General features: G+C 46.7%; 1 protein-coding gene across 2 annotated transcripts in view; it reads right to left on the bottom strand.

Annotated features, from left to right (window-relative positions):
- Nucleotides 1-10,579: 10,579 nt before the first annotated feature.
- Nucleotides 10,580-12,836, bottom strand: part of G2E3 (G2/M-phase specific E3 ubiquitin protein ligase) — a 504,970-nt gene continuing 502,713 nt past the window's right edge. For both annotated transcript variants that reach the window (XM_085627367.1, XM_085627368.1), the window contains one exon: nucleotides 10,580-12,442. In XM_085627367.1, coding sequence (XP_085483493.1) covers nucleotides 12,162-12,442 — 281 coding nt within the window. In that variant the 3' untranslated portion in view covers nucleotides 10,580-12,161. The remainder of the gene's footprint in view (nucleotides 12,443-12,836) is intronic.

Genomic DNA, 12,836 nt, shown 5'->3' with positions numbered 1-12,836 from the left:
TGAGCAAGCGTGAGCATCTTGAACTTCTTTCCGGAGGAAGCGATTGACGTTCCGGAGGTCTAAGATAGGGCGCAGACCTTTGTCCTTCGGAACCAAGAAGTAGTGGGAGTAACAACCACGACCTACTTCTGGCGTCGGAACGCGCTCGATGGCCCCCTTGGCCAAGAGGGCCGTAACTTCCTGCTGGAGAAGTGCCAGGTGCTCCCCCGACATTTGCGGTGGTACTGAGGTGGCATGGCTGGAGGGGTAGATTCAAAGGGGAGGGAGTAGCCCCTGCGTCTATTTGCAGAACCCACTTGTCCGAGGTTATGGAACACCAGTGGGGAAGGTGATGGCGAATCCTGCCACCCACCGGCGTCAGGTGGGCCTGAAACACCAGACTAGGAAGGTTTAGAGGCGGGGCGGAAGGGGAGGTGGTGGACCGACTTGTCCGCTGTCCCTGGGATCCACCACGGCGGGTCCCTTGTCCGCGGCTGCGCTGAGGCTGTGCAGCCTTGCGGGTCTGAAAAGAACGTGCCTGGGTGTCCTGACCTTGACAGGACCAAAAAGCGGACCCTGAGGGAGTACGCTTGGTGGCGAGATCAAAGGACTAGGCCGTAGCCCGAGAGTCCTTAAAGCGTTCAAGGGTGCTATCCCCCTTATCACCAAAGAGGTGTTTACCATCAAAGGACATGTCCAACAGGGTATTCTGGACATCCCCAGAGAAGCCAGAAGTTCGGAGCCAAGCATAACGATGGAGCGCCACATTTGTGGAAAGCGCCCTACCAAGAGAATCGGGCGTGTCAAGCTCACAACGAATAGTAAATTTTGCAGCATCTCGCCCTTCGGTAATGGCTTGGGAGAGAACCGCCTGTGGTTCCACAGGGCACTGAGGCAGCACCTGTGCCACAGTGTCCCACACAGAATGGGAATAGCGGCCTAGCAGGCACGCAGTTTTCACCACCCGCAACCCAGAGCTGGCAGATGTGAAAATCTTTTTCCCAAATTGCTCCAGTTTCCTAGATTCCTTGTCCAGAGGAGCGGAAGGGAACGCACTCGGCGAGACAGAAGCCTGGACAACCAGACTCTCAGGCGTGGGGTGTTATGAGAAAAAGCTGGGATCGCCCGGCGCGCCACACCCTTGTCTACCGGAACGCCTGTGTTAGGTTTGACCCAGGTGCCCAACAGTATATCAGTAAGCGCTTCATTGAAGTTCAACAACTGCTCCGCAGAGGACTACTGCGGCTGCAGGACCTCAGTCATGAGATTGGTCCTAATAGGCACAGAAGGGAGCTCGAGGTTAAGAGCCTCAGTTGCCCTACGCAACACCACCGAAAAAGTTCCAACCTCCTCCGTGGCCACGGAAGAAGGGGACAGAGTACCAGGGTGTGGAGAGAAATCTAGAACCAATGGACCCTCCACATCGTCTTCCCATTCAGGCTCATCCTCGCATTGGGCCGCAAGAGGATCTTCAGACCCCTCCCAGTACTCCCCTTAGTCCACCGGTTGCTGAAGATGCCGGTAAAGACGAGGTGCCCTGGGAAATGGGATAAACTCCCCTCCATGGAATGGGAGGGTAAGATAAGAGTCGGTTCGGCACCGTCCAGTGTCAGCTGCGGCACCGCGCCGAATCCGGATCCTGGGCCGGAGCAAGCGCAGAGGCCCGAGCCAAGGCCGGAGCAAGTGGTGCCGCAGGGTATGGTGCCAGCGTAGCCGAGGCCAGAGGCGGCGGCACAAAGGCAAACCCTTCCGACGGATCCACGAAGCCCAAAGGCGCTCCGGAGGGTCCCGGCGGGGCAAACAAATGGCGCAAGGCCGACATGAAGGCCTACACCTCGTCCGAAGTTGTGTGCGGGCCCGGGAAGGGTGGGCAGGCTGCAGGCATCAACTGATGCTCCAACGGAGCCGCGGGGGAGTCACCGCCCACCCCCTCCACCGCGTCCAGTGAGGGTTAGAGGAAGAGCGACGTCGCTACTTTGACTTTTTATTGCACTTAAACCTACCTGTCCCAGATTCCGACGAGCGATGCCGATGGATTTACGACCGGTCCCTCGACCTCCCACGGGAGCGGGACCTCGATCGGCGCGGAACCGATTGTCGGACCTCAAACAACTTTCGGGAACTCTCCCACAAAGATTTCGGCGCTATGGGTCGGCAATCCGGGCACGCCTCTGGGTCATGGGCATGCCCCAAGTAGAAGAGACACGTCGTGATGGTCCAATACTGACATGTTTCGACGGCAGGCCCTACAGGACTTAAAACCGGGCATCCCTATTGCACCAGGAGTCAAGTACACGACAAAACAAGTTGTCAGAATCCAAGTTAAAACTTTTAACTAGGGGTACCGCGCTCTCTCGGATCTGCGCGGAAAAAGAAAGAACGGACGTCAGCGTGCGTGTTCGCGTCGAAGTAGCTCTGACGTCATCTCGGAGGCTACGACGCCAGCGACGTATGTGGAGCCGTACGACAACGCCTACCGACGCGCAGGGGTACTGCTGACGAAAACTTTCCGGATCCAGTCTGACGCCTGGGGATATTCTAAGGTAAGGAATCTATCATTAACGTGTCTTTCAGATACATAAGTTTCTATGCTTAATAAAGAAAGCTAGAGCAGATGGTGCACCGGGGCCAAATGGTCTTCCCCAGGTAATGTTTAAATCAGACGCCGAATTCTGGTCAGTCCATCTGACCCCCCCCCTTTTCTTATTGCAGGCAAAACTACATAGTTCCTGAATCCTGGAGAGGTGCCATCATTCATCCAATATAGGAGTGGGAAGAGAAACGATCCCAGTAATTACCGAATGATAGCACTTCCAGATGTCGAGTCTGCCCACAAAGACGCCATCCGCAACCACCACCACCTCATCAGGACCGCCAAAAGGACCTCCTTCACAGACCGCCTTGACAACAACGCACACAACAGCAAGGAGCTCTTCACCATTGTGAAGTAACTCTCCAACCCCAGTTCCGACATCCCACCATCGCAAGCCCTGTGCGACTCCCTCGCCACCTTCTTCCACCGGAAAATCACCGACATCCATGACAGTTTCAGACCCTGGACGACCCCTGCAGACCTCGCCGCACTGAACCCACCGCACCCCACGACACCCTGGCAACCTGGGCCAACGTGAGCATCGAGGACACAATCAAGACCATGGGAACAATCTACTCTGGATCCCCATCCGACCCTTTCCCGCACCACATCTTCAACAAAGCCAAAAACTCCATCGCACCCCACCTGCACAAAATCATCAACCTCTCCTTCAAGACCGCCACCTTCCCTGAGAACTGGAAGCACGCAGAGATCAACGCCCTACTGAAGAAACCCAAGGCGGATCCGAGCGACCTCAAGAACTTCAGACCCATCTCCATGCTTCCATAACCAGCAAAGGTCATCGAGAAGATAGTTAACACCCAGCTCACCCGTCACCTCGAAGACAACATCCTGGACCCGTCCCAATCAGGATTCCACAGTAACCACAGCACTGAGACCGCCCTCATCGCCGCCACAGACATCAGGATCCTGCTAGACAACGGCGAGACGGCGGCCCTCATCCTCCTGGACCTCTCCGCCACCTTCGACACCGTCTACCACCGCACACTACGCACGGATCTGAGACATGGCCCTGGACTGGACCACCTCCTTCCTCTCCGGCAGAACTCAGAGTCCGCCTCCCCCCGTTACGACCCGATGCCTCCGAGATAATCTGCGGCGTCCCTCAAGGAACGTCTACATGGCACCACTAGCACGCATCGCCCGACAGCACGACCTCAACATAATCTCCTACGCCGACGACACTCAGCTGATCCTCTCTCTCACCAAGGACCGCCAAATCCAACCTCCACCAGGGAATGAAGTCCGTCGCAGACTGGATGGAGGATAGCTGCCTCAAACCGAACAGACAAGACGGAGAACCTCATCCTCAGGTCCAACCCCTCCGCATAGGACGACTCTTGGTGGCCCAAGTCACTGGGGTTCCCCCCAGGCCCCACCGACCACGCACACAACCTGGGAGTCATCCTCGACTCAAAACTCTCCATGACCAAACAAGTCAACACAATCTCCTCCACCTGCTTCAACCCTCCGAATGCTCTGCAAGATCTACAGATGGATCCCGACAAACAAGGAAAACAGTCACCCAGGCTCTATTCAGCAGCAGACTAGACTACGGAAACGCCCTCTACGCCGGAGCCTCGTCCAAGCTCATCAACAGACTGCAGAGAATCCAGAACGCCTCTGCACGCCTGATCCTAGACATCCCACGCCGCGACTACATCACCCCCCACCTGAGGAACCTGCATTGGCCCCCCGTCGACAGGAGAATCTCCTGCAAGCTCCTGATCCACGCACACAAGGCACTCCACAAGACCGGACCAGCCTATCTCTACAATCGGCTCTCCTTCTACGTACCCAACAGGAAACTCCGCTCTGCTGACCACGCCCTGGCGACGGTCCCGCGCAGCCGGAGAACAACTTCCGGAGGCAGATCCTTCCCCCCATCGCGCCGCCTGGACCTGGAACACCCTCCCCCTCTACCTGCGACAAACCGAAGACCTGCTGACCTACAGAGGCTACTTGATGAACTGCTCCCTTACAGTACAAGCAACTTCTTAGAGTTGAATCTATCAAAAACAATTTCCTTTGGGAAGCTAAAGAAGATGCGTGGAGGCTGGCATTTTAACAAAGTAAAAATCGATTCAACACCTCACTACAAATATCTGGGAATATTTCTCGACACTAGAAGTTTATTTGTCAAACAAAAAGTACTGAGGACCAAAGTCCTGGCTTTAGAGGTCGCCGCTACGAAACTATATAAAAAGCTCCTAGGCCCCAGTTTAATCCCAATGTTGAAAGTGATGAAGGCGAGGATAACCAACTCATTGACGTAAGGCCACGAGATCACGAAGGGTACCACAAATACTCTTTTAAACAAACTAATAAACATTTTTAAACGTGCGTTTCATCTGCCAAAGTCAGCATCGCCAGCACAAGTTCGCCTCAAACTAGGTCTATTTGACCATCATGGCACAGAGGCTGGCGCTTTTATGAAGTTTTGCAACAGACTACGTCACGCCCGGGAGGGTTCTTTGGAGGCCAGACTCTGGCAAGAAATCCAGAAAAGTCATGCCAGTCATAAATATCGACTTCACCTGAAACATAGTTTACAACTACTTGGTGTCGAGGAATTCTGGGGAACAAATTTTAAACCAGGAGCTGTACCTCCCCCCTTCCCCCCCTCCCCCTTTTATATAGTGTTTCTTTTAAGAATACGCTGCAAGTGTATTTATATTGTAAGTGTTTTAATTAACCAACAATAAAGTTCTTATGCTTGTTTACCCAATAACAAAGTTCTTGGTGTTAAAGTATATAAAAATGAGCTATTTTTCTAAATTGGTATGGATCTGTGTGTATCATTTATTGACTCTGTATCCAACAAATGCCCAACACTCCCCTCTAATAAGCCTAGGGCTGCTCGACCACACTACCACAAATAAAGTACAGTGGGATTGTTTAAGCAAGCCCCTGTCCACTTGCAAGGGTTAAATTGACTCTTTACACAGCATATCTCTTTTTGATATACTATAGGAAGAGCCGGCTTCCTACATTTACCATTTCAATTCAGAATTCGAAGGAAGATGCTATGTGAATTGGGAGTTAACAATTTCGCACCATCTGCATCACTGGATTGTACAGTGGATGAATGTATCAAAACAGAAAAACAGGTTTATCAGTTTACAGGTTTTATTTTAATTCAACAGAATCATTACATTATGAAAAGTCAACATGTAAATCAAACAATACAACACAGAAAAGATACACAATGAAAAGAAACACTCCCGCAGGATACAAAGAAGGGAATTATCAGCAAAAAAAAAAAATAGATCAGCACCTCTCTGCAAGCTCAGAGAAATTTGGGGCAAATACCCTTAAGAAACTTTATTGCACGTCGCACAGTGGACATAAATGACAGCATCTCCCGCAAAGCAAAACAGGCACGCAGTCAAACTGCGCCTTTCTAGCAATAACACTGCATTAGCAGTCACCAATCACAACATGACAAAGGATAACCCGAATAGTTTTTCAGGCTCCAAAGACGAACTGACCGAGTGAAAAAACGAATTGCTGAAGTTGGAAACAAAATATATATTATTGTACACATACAATTCTTTCTACAGAAAATACATCTACAGGTTAACTTCATACACTATATAATTAACCTTGATAGTTATATATTTAATAAGCGTTCAACTCAAAGTTTATGCCATCTGCTTTACATCTCTGAAATGAAAACAGACAATTGCAATATTAAAAATACTGAGGGTTTTCCCTGTACTCTAGATGTACACTTTCACAAACTAGCACGAGCAGTTGTGATTTGAACCCCAACAAATTTAACAAAACACTCTGGAAAACGATTTATAAAAAAAAAAAAACAGCAATGCAAAGTCTATACCCTTTGTACCCCCAATACTTCACTGGTTTAAGGTGGCAACTGAATATGTATGGAGAACCCTCTGACCCACTTTAAAATAATTCCCACTCCAATATTTAGGCTTGTATTGATGAAATGAGACTTCTTGGGCTTGAATTTGTCAACATGCATCTCTAACTGGTCTTTAAATGAAATCATGATATTTCCCTGTTGGCGCCTTCGTTGGTATTTCTCTTGGGTTTGCCAATGGCACAGTGGCAGCCCTTCAGCTCCTCTCGCCACTTCAATCACTGGATGGAGGCCAGGTCACTAACTGTGCCAGTAAATGCCTGGCCAATAGCAGGGAGCATCGCCAGCGGTGCAGCCATGAGAGGTGCCTGGAAACGTAATGCTAAAAGGAATTAGTCCAAAAGCCACAATGCAAACTACACCAATAACTTACTAAAAGGGAGTCATTATCCAGGACTGGCTGGTAGACAATATTGTTGTCTTCAACAAAAACACTCAATAGATAAATGCAATACTTGCATCTTTCAACCTACAGCACCACCGGAAAAGACTGACATTTTTAGAAATTTCTTCAAGTACATACAGACCCTAAACCTAGTCCTAAACCTAGTCCATAATTTGCCAGATATACCAAACAATGTGCATTTAGCAGATGCATAAACCTATTTAAAAACACTTGACAAACCTGCACTGAATGACAATCTTGGTTAATCAGAAGCATCAAATGGATAATGTGTGAATATGTGAAGCTTGTTCAGCGGGTGGAAAGGAGCTGCAGGAAGAGATGTCTACAGTGCAACGAAGGGAAGAGAAGCACCTCCAGGTCATTCCAGCATTGAAGGCAACATGGACAATGCACTGAATATCAACTTGGCCCATTCCAAGAAGTTAAAATACAGAAACTAGGCAAAGTGATTTGCCTAAGATCATAGAAGTCACGTAGGTATAAATGTTACTGAGTCTTGGTCTTCGATGAGGCTACACCTCCAGCCTTCATTTTAAATTTCTGCCGGACAAGAGAGTCAAATAGCAGCCAAGTTATAATCAGCGGTAGAAAAACTAGAATTAAAGGTAAATTACTGGTAGAATAACCATCGGAAACTGACAGGATTATTGCTACAATAATCAGAGGAGGGCAGAATTACTAGTACATTAACTAACAAGTGTGGCATAGCTTAGAATTGTTGTGGAAACAACTCTCAAAAAGAGCTCCCTGATGGACACACCAGCTAGTTACTAAACCCTACTTCCCAAAGTGACTTTCCACAATAGACCGGCAAGACCCTTTCCTCCATGACAGTAGGATGTCATTTCTCTGGAATAGAACAGAAAATAAATAGTACATATGACCTCATCTTTTATTCGAATAAAGAAATGTAAAGGTATAAAAAAAATAAGCCTCATAGTGTTGCATTGTAATAGGTAATTAAATAATCGACTCATTTTATTGGTAGCGCACAAAACAAACTGACTTCTCGCGCCTAAAAAGATGCAAGATTTTCCCAAGCAAATGGTATTTGTGTCACTGATCTACAAGTAAAGCAAGAGTCAACTCCTGGGAGCGGAGTTGAATCGAAGACTTGCAGGTTACATGGGTACACATACAATCGCCACATGTTGGATACATTTGGAACTAAATTATGGTTTTCGGATGAAAGGTAAGTTACTTGTAATTATAAATATTCACCATGAACATGCTCGAATTTCATAAAAGGTAAAATATCTGTATGTGCGAGATCCCAGCACAATTTATCAAAAATGTTTTTCAACCAATCAAATACATAAAAAGATGTCCAAGGTAAAAAGGCAACATTTACTGTGTTTTCCAAATACCCAATACAAGTTAAACAGTACACTTGGCCGAAACCACCGCTTAAAACCAATGTACTTGGTTTACAATGCAATTTTTTTTTACTTTATCAGGAGATGTTGACCTACTGTAAGAGACTAGTGTACATTGACCCTGTTCCTTTAAGGATTTTGGTAGACTGCACCATCTATCCCATCATGCCCCACAGGGGTCTGTTACTCAGTTTGTTTTTCTCTTCTGTAAGATCGTGACCGCAATCCAGCTTCATCTGAAGCTATGTTGGCTCTCAACACAACATTTTGTCTTTCACTCCGCACTATTGGACATTGCCTTCAACTCAAACCTTTTATTCCTGAAGGAAACACCTTTCCTCGGATGTCTTGAACCTCTGTGCTAGCTCTTAGATAAATGTCCAAGTTGTGGAGAGGACCTCTCTAGGTTACGACATTCACAGCCACTTTGTGGTTTATCTGCCTGAAAAAAACTGTAAGTGTTGCCATTTTTCTTGGCCAGTTTCTTTGACTGGAAAACAAAAACATTTTTAAAAATTGCGTTCCAGGATATCGCAACATGTGCAATCAAACATTTGTAGAGCGCACTACATACCTGTGAGGGTCTCAAGGGGCTGGGGGGAGGGGAGAGGCCAACACTGATCGATCAGCCAGGTCTTGAGTAGCCTCCTGAAGGTCAGCAGGTCTTGGGTCTGTCGTGCACAAATGTTCTATCCTTTTATTAGTATAAAAAAGAATCCCATGATGATCTCATTTAGCCAAACTATGAATTTGTTGGCAGAATTGATCTGCCTCTACGCGGGACTCCACCAAGGTAGAACATTCAAAGACCATTCTACCAGTGATTTTCCACTGATTATCCAAAACACACTTATGCAAACGATTTGCTCAGGGGGAGCCTATACAGTCATCACATGGGACGGTTATAAACGTTTACGTTTCGCTTATTACATGAGTAAGAATAAAAGCAAATAAGACATTAGCAGTCGAGACTGCAGTTCCTATTTGGTTATGCGGTGTCCTATTTTCAAAGGTGAGTAGGCTAATCCTTTCGTTGTCAACTTCTGACTGACATGCATGTTTTGTGTACGATTTTGTAAATTTGTTTTTCCTGAATAAATAAACTTCTATACTACACCGACTTTCACAGAGGGATCTCCATGGCTTTCTTTGCAGGGGTATTGGCCTCATCTGGCCAGAGTGACCAGCCTCCTTGGGAAATCAAGAAGCAGTTTCACAACAATATATGTTCCAGGATGCAGGGATCTTCTACAGTGCTCAGATGTCTTCAACCACTTTCAAATTAGAACGGAACACAACTAGTAAAATCATTAAAAACATCTAACAAACGCTAAACACATCACATTCTAGGTTCAAAAATTGCTTGGTCTGGGCATCATCTTCAGAGAGGTCTTCAAAAGCCTAAACAGACCACACACAGGGTCTTAACGTGAAACAACAGTGGAGCTGACAAACTGATGGTGCCATTGAAGGCAGCAACTTCCGGATGAGGCAGATTCTGTGAGTGTTTAGCGGGCCAAAGGTGCAGGCCCCGCAGAAGAGTCACAGGATCCACTCTAGGCCAGTAACTGTTACCTAAACAAGAATGCAATTCCTTAAAAAAACCTTATTTGAAGAGTGTCAAAGCTATCTGTCTGGCAGGAATCCTTATCACCAACTTTTGTATTTTTGGCATAGAGGTTTACAGGAAATGGAGCAAGCGGTTATCTCATTGGCTCTTCCATGTCTTCAATCTAGCAGATTACAGTGATGCACAAGAGGCAGTGCAGGACCCACATGATGTGGGTACCTGGGTCGCCACTTGCACATCACTGAAAATAGACAGGAGGACCTGGAAGGGCCTAGGATGGTTGTAGATTGCTTTAGAACAAACCAAACGTCTATGATACATTTCTTCTCTTTCAGATTCAAAACATTTCCTTTTTTTTTTTTTACTGCAGCTCCCGCTTAAGACCAATGACCGTTTTAGCAGTTCACTGTTCGTCAAACGGCAGGAAATGGACTGTGAGGTTTTATTTGGTGACCTGGGAGTGTGCAGCCTGGGACTCATGGCTAACAGTTGAGTGTCTACTTTTTGCTCTGGTCATATTCTGAGACATCCAGAGACTAGTTCTACGGGAGTCACCGACAACTACATAGACATCACTGCAGGAAACTGCATCTAATGACAAACCTGGTTTTATCACGAAGGATAATTGTGTCTTCTGGTCAGAAGAAACAGCTAATTCTTACTCTACTTGTCCTCTCATTCTTTCAACACCAGGAAGGCATTTGATATAGTGTAGGCAATATAAATGAACTGCTGAAGAATCATGTCTGGACAAACTGAAAGCTTTATTTTCAGCACTGCAGTTGCTAATCCAAAAAAAGTGATCGCACCAACTCTTTGCACAAACAATCTACCTGTCCTGCATGTTCCTCTCGAATGTGGCTATCAACCACAAGTCCTACGCTGCACTTTAGCAGCAGTACTGCACAGCTCAACATTTTTTTTAACCCACTTAAATAAAATACATTAAAATAAAATAAAAACAGCCATGCTGGTTTGTGCATGACCTAGCTCTGAGTTCTGTGCCACAAGTCTTATATTTAGTTTGTCTGATGTAATTTAATAGCTAACTAATGTGCATGGTGGAGTTCATGGCCGGCTTCCGTTCTGGAAGGAAAGAACTTTCAAGACTGCAGAGTGCCAGAGGATATACTGGGATAAACAAGACCGGGCAAAACCACTGGTAGTTCAGGAAGCCATAAACACCAATGACTATTTCAAGAGGCCAAGCCAAAAGACAACTCTCAAATGGAACCCTGGAAAACCGGAAAACCAATGCCCTGCAATACCCAAGGAGGACCCACCAACTTGAAGGAAGAGCAGGACATGCAGGGAGTGGTGTGTGTTTGGAAAAGGTACAAGGGTGGCAGTAGCATGGCGGAACGACAAAATAAGAGAAAAAGTAAAACAAAGCTGTGGAAAAAGGTGAATCAAAAGCCCAAAGAAAATTACCATACACACCGCCTTCAAGCTGGCACAGGATCCATTCCAACACCCGAGCAAAATGTGTGCAAAAATCACAATTCTAGTCACTAGAAAAGCAGGGCCATACCCACCATGTGGTATAAAAGGTGTTACGCCAAGTGTGCTGTTCTCATTTGCCGCAATACCAGGTTCAAGCATGGTCTGTCGCCATAGAAGGCTTTCGTTCCTTTGGTTTGTGGCTGGTCGGGTGAATTCCACGTATTTTAGTTCGTCTCTAGACAACTATTCTCCACACCATCTCACAGCCTCCCTGCTGGGAGCCCGGAGCTCTTGCAGCATAGGATGTGTGTAGTGTAGCCTGGGCTACTGGGAGGATCAATCGAGAGCCAATTTGAATCCGACCTAGAGGACGAAGATTGTTTTTAAATGGGCATAGCATCCAACCTGCAACGCCCATGTCCTCCACACGACCAGCCAACAATCACCCAGGCTAGTGATTTACTTGAATATAATTGCCTAAAGGGAGCATTCACCATTTTTGTGTGGGTAGTACGGCAAATGTAAGATGGCACTTGGGCTTCACAGGGTTACTATGCTGTGGGAAATAAACAGACATGGATTTAGGTTTTTTGAATTTTAGTTTACCTTAAATAAAATTGATTGGTGGAAAGAAAAAGCTACAGTAAACACAAAAGCTTAACTTTCTTAGTTGGAGTCCCAGACCATTGTGATTACATTTATCTGTTGATTAAAAAAGGCTGTACAGATGCACACAGAGCACCAGCTGAGGATCCTCTGGACAAAATCCTTTGTGTTGTGGGGGTGCAGAATGGCGTGATAGATGTGCAGCGCCTGGCTCCCCAATATCCAGGATGGCCGCGTGTCCCAAGAGTTGCTTCCACGCTAGTAAAGCCAAGTAACTCCTAAGTGAGGCTCAGACGCTCAGTCTCTGAAAGCGTCGAAGAGCAGAGCCCTTCTTGTCCGGAGCTCAACAAACTCCTGATTGCATTGTCCATACATTGTTTGAATTCCTCATAGGTATTGGTTGTTGGCAGTTCCAAGCAGTTCTTGCCATGATGCCCAATGGGCACGGAGCCTGGATGAATTACAATGGATGGCTCTGGGTTAAAACCTATGGGCGGGATGGCCTCTGCACCAGTTGCAAACGCCAGTATTTCTTCCAACGACACACGAGCCTCACCATCTACAAATAAATAAACACGTATTAACAGCAGAGAAACATGGGCACAAGAAAATGTTAATTATAACCTGGTTAAATGCACAGATATACTCACTTGATTCATAAACAGAAAATGCAGTTATCCAAGTCCATGGCCAACTGAACTACACACACACTTGTGTCATGCCAGTGAAAATAAAGGCCAAAGAAAACAGCCTATTAGAAATAATTATCCTAAGAACCCTCCATTTTTATTAGAATAGTAGAAGGCCGAAACAAACAAAATACTTTTGATGTCACTTTCTGGCAAATACTCTACCTAACCTTAGATTTCTCATTTTGGAACACATTCCAGGCACCAGAATGGATCCGGAAACTACTTTCAGCAAAGTGCACGTGACCTGCTAGGTGGCATCAT

Source organism: Triturus cristatus, chromosome 9, assembly GCF_964204655.1.
Source record: "Triturus cristatus chromosome 9, aTriCri1.1, whole genome shotgun sequence".
Classification (NCBI taxonomy): Eukaryota; Metazoa; Chordata; class Amphibia; order Caudata; family Salamandridae; genus Triturus; species Triturus cristatus.
The sequence above is the reverse complement of the archived record's forward strand: the minus strand, read 5'-3'. Positions and strand labels throughout refer to the sequence as shown.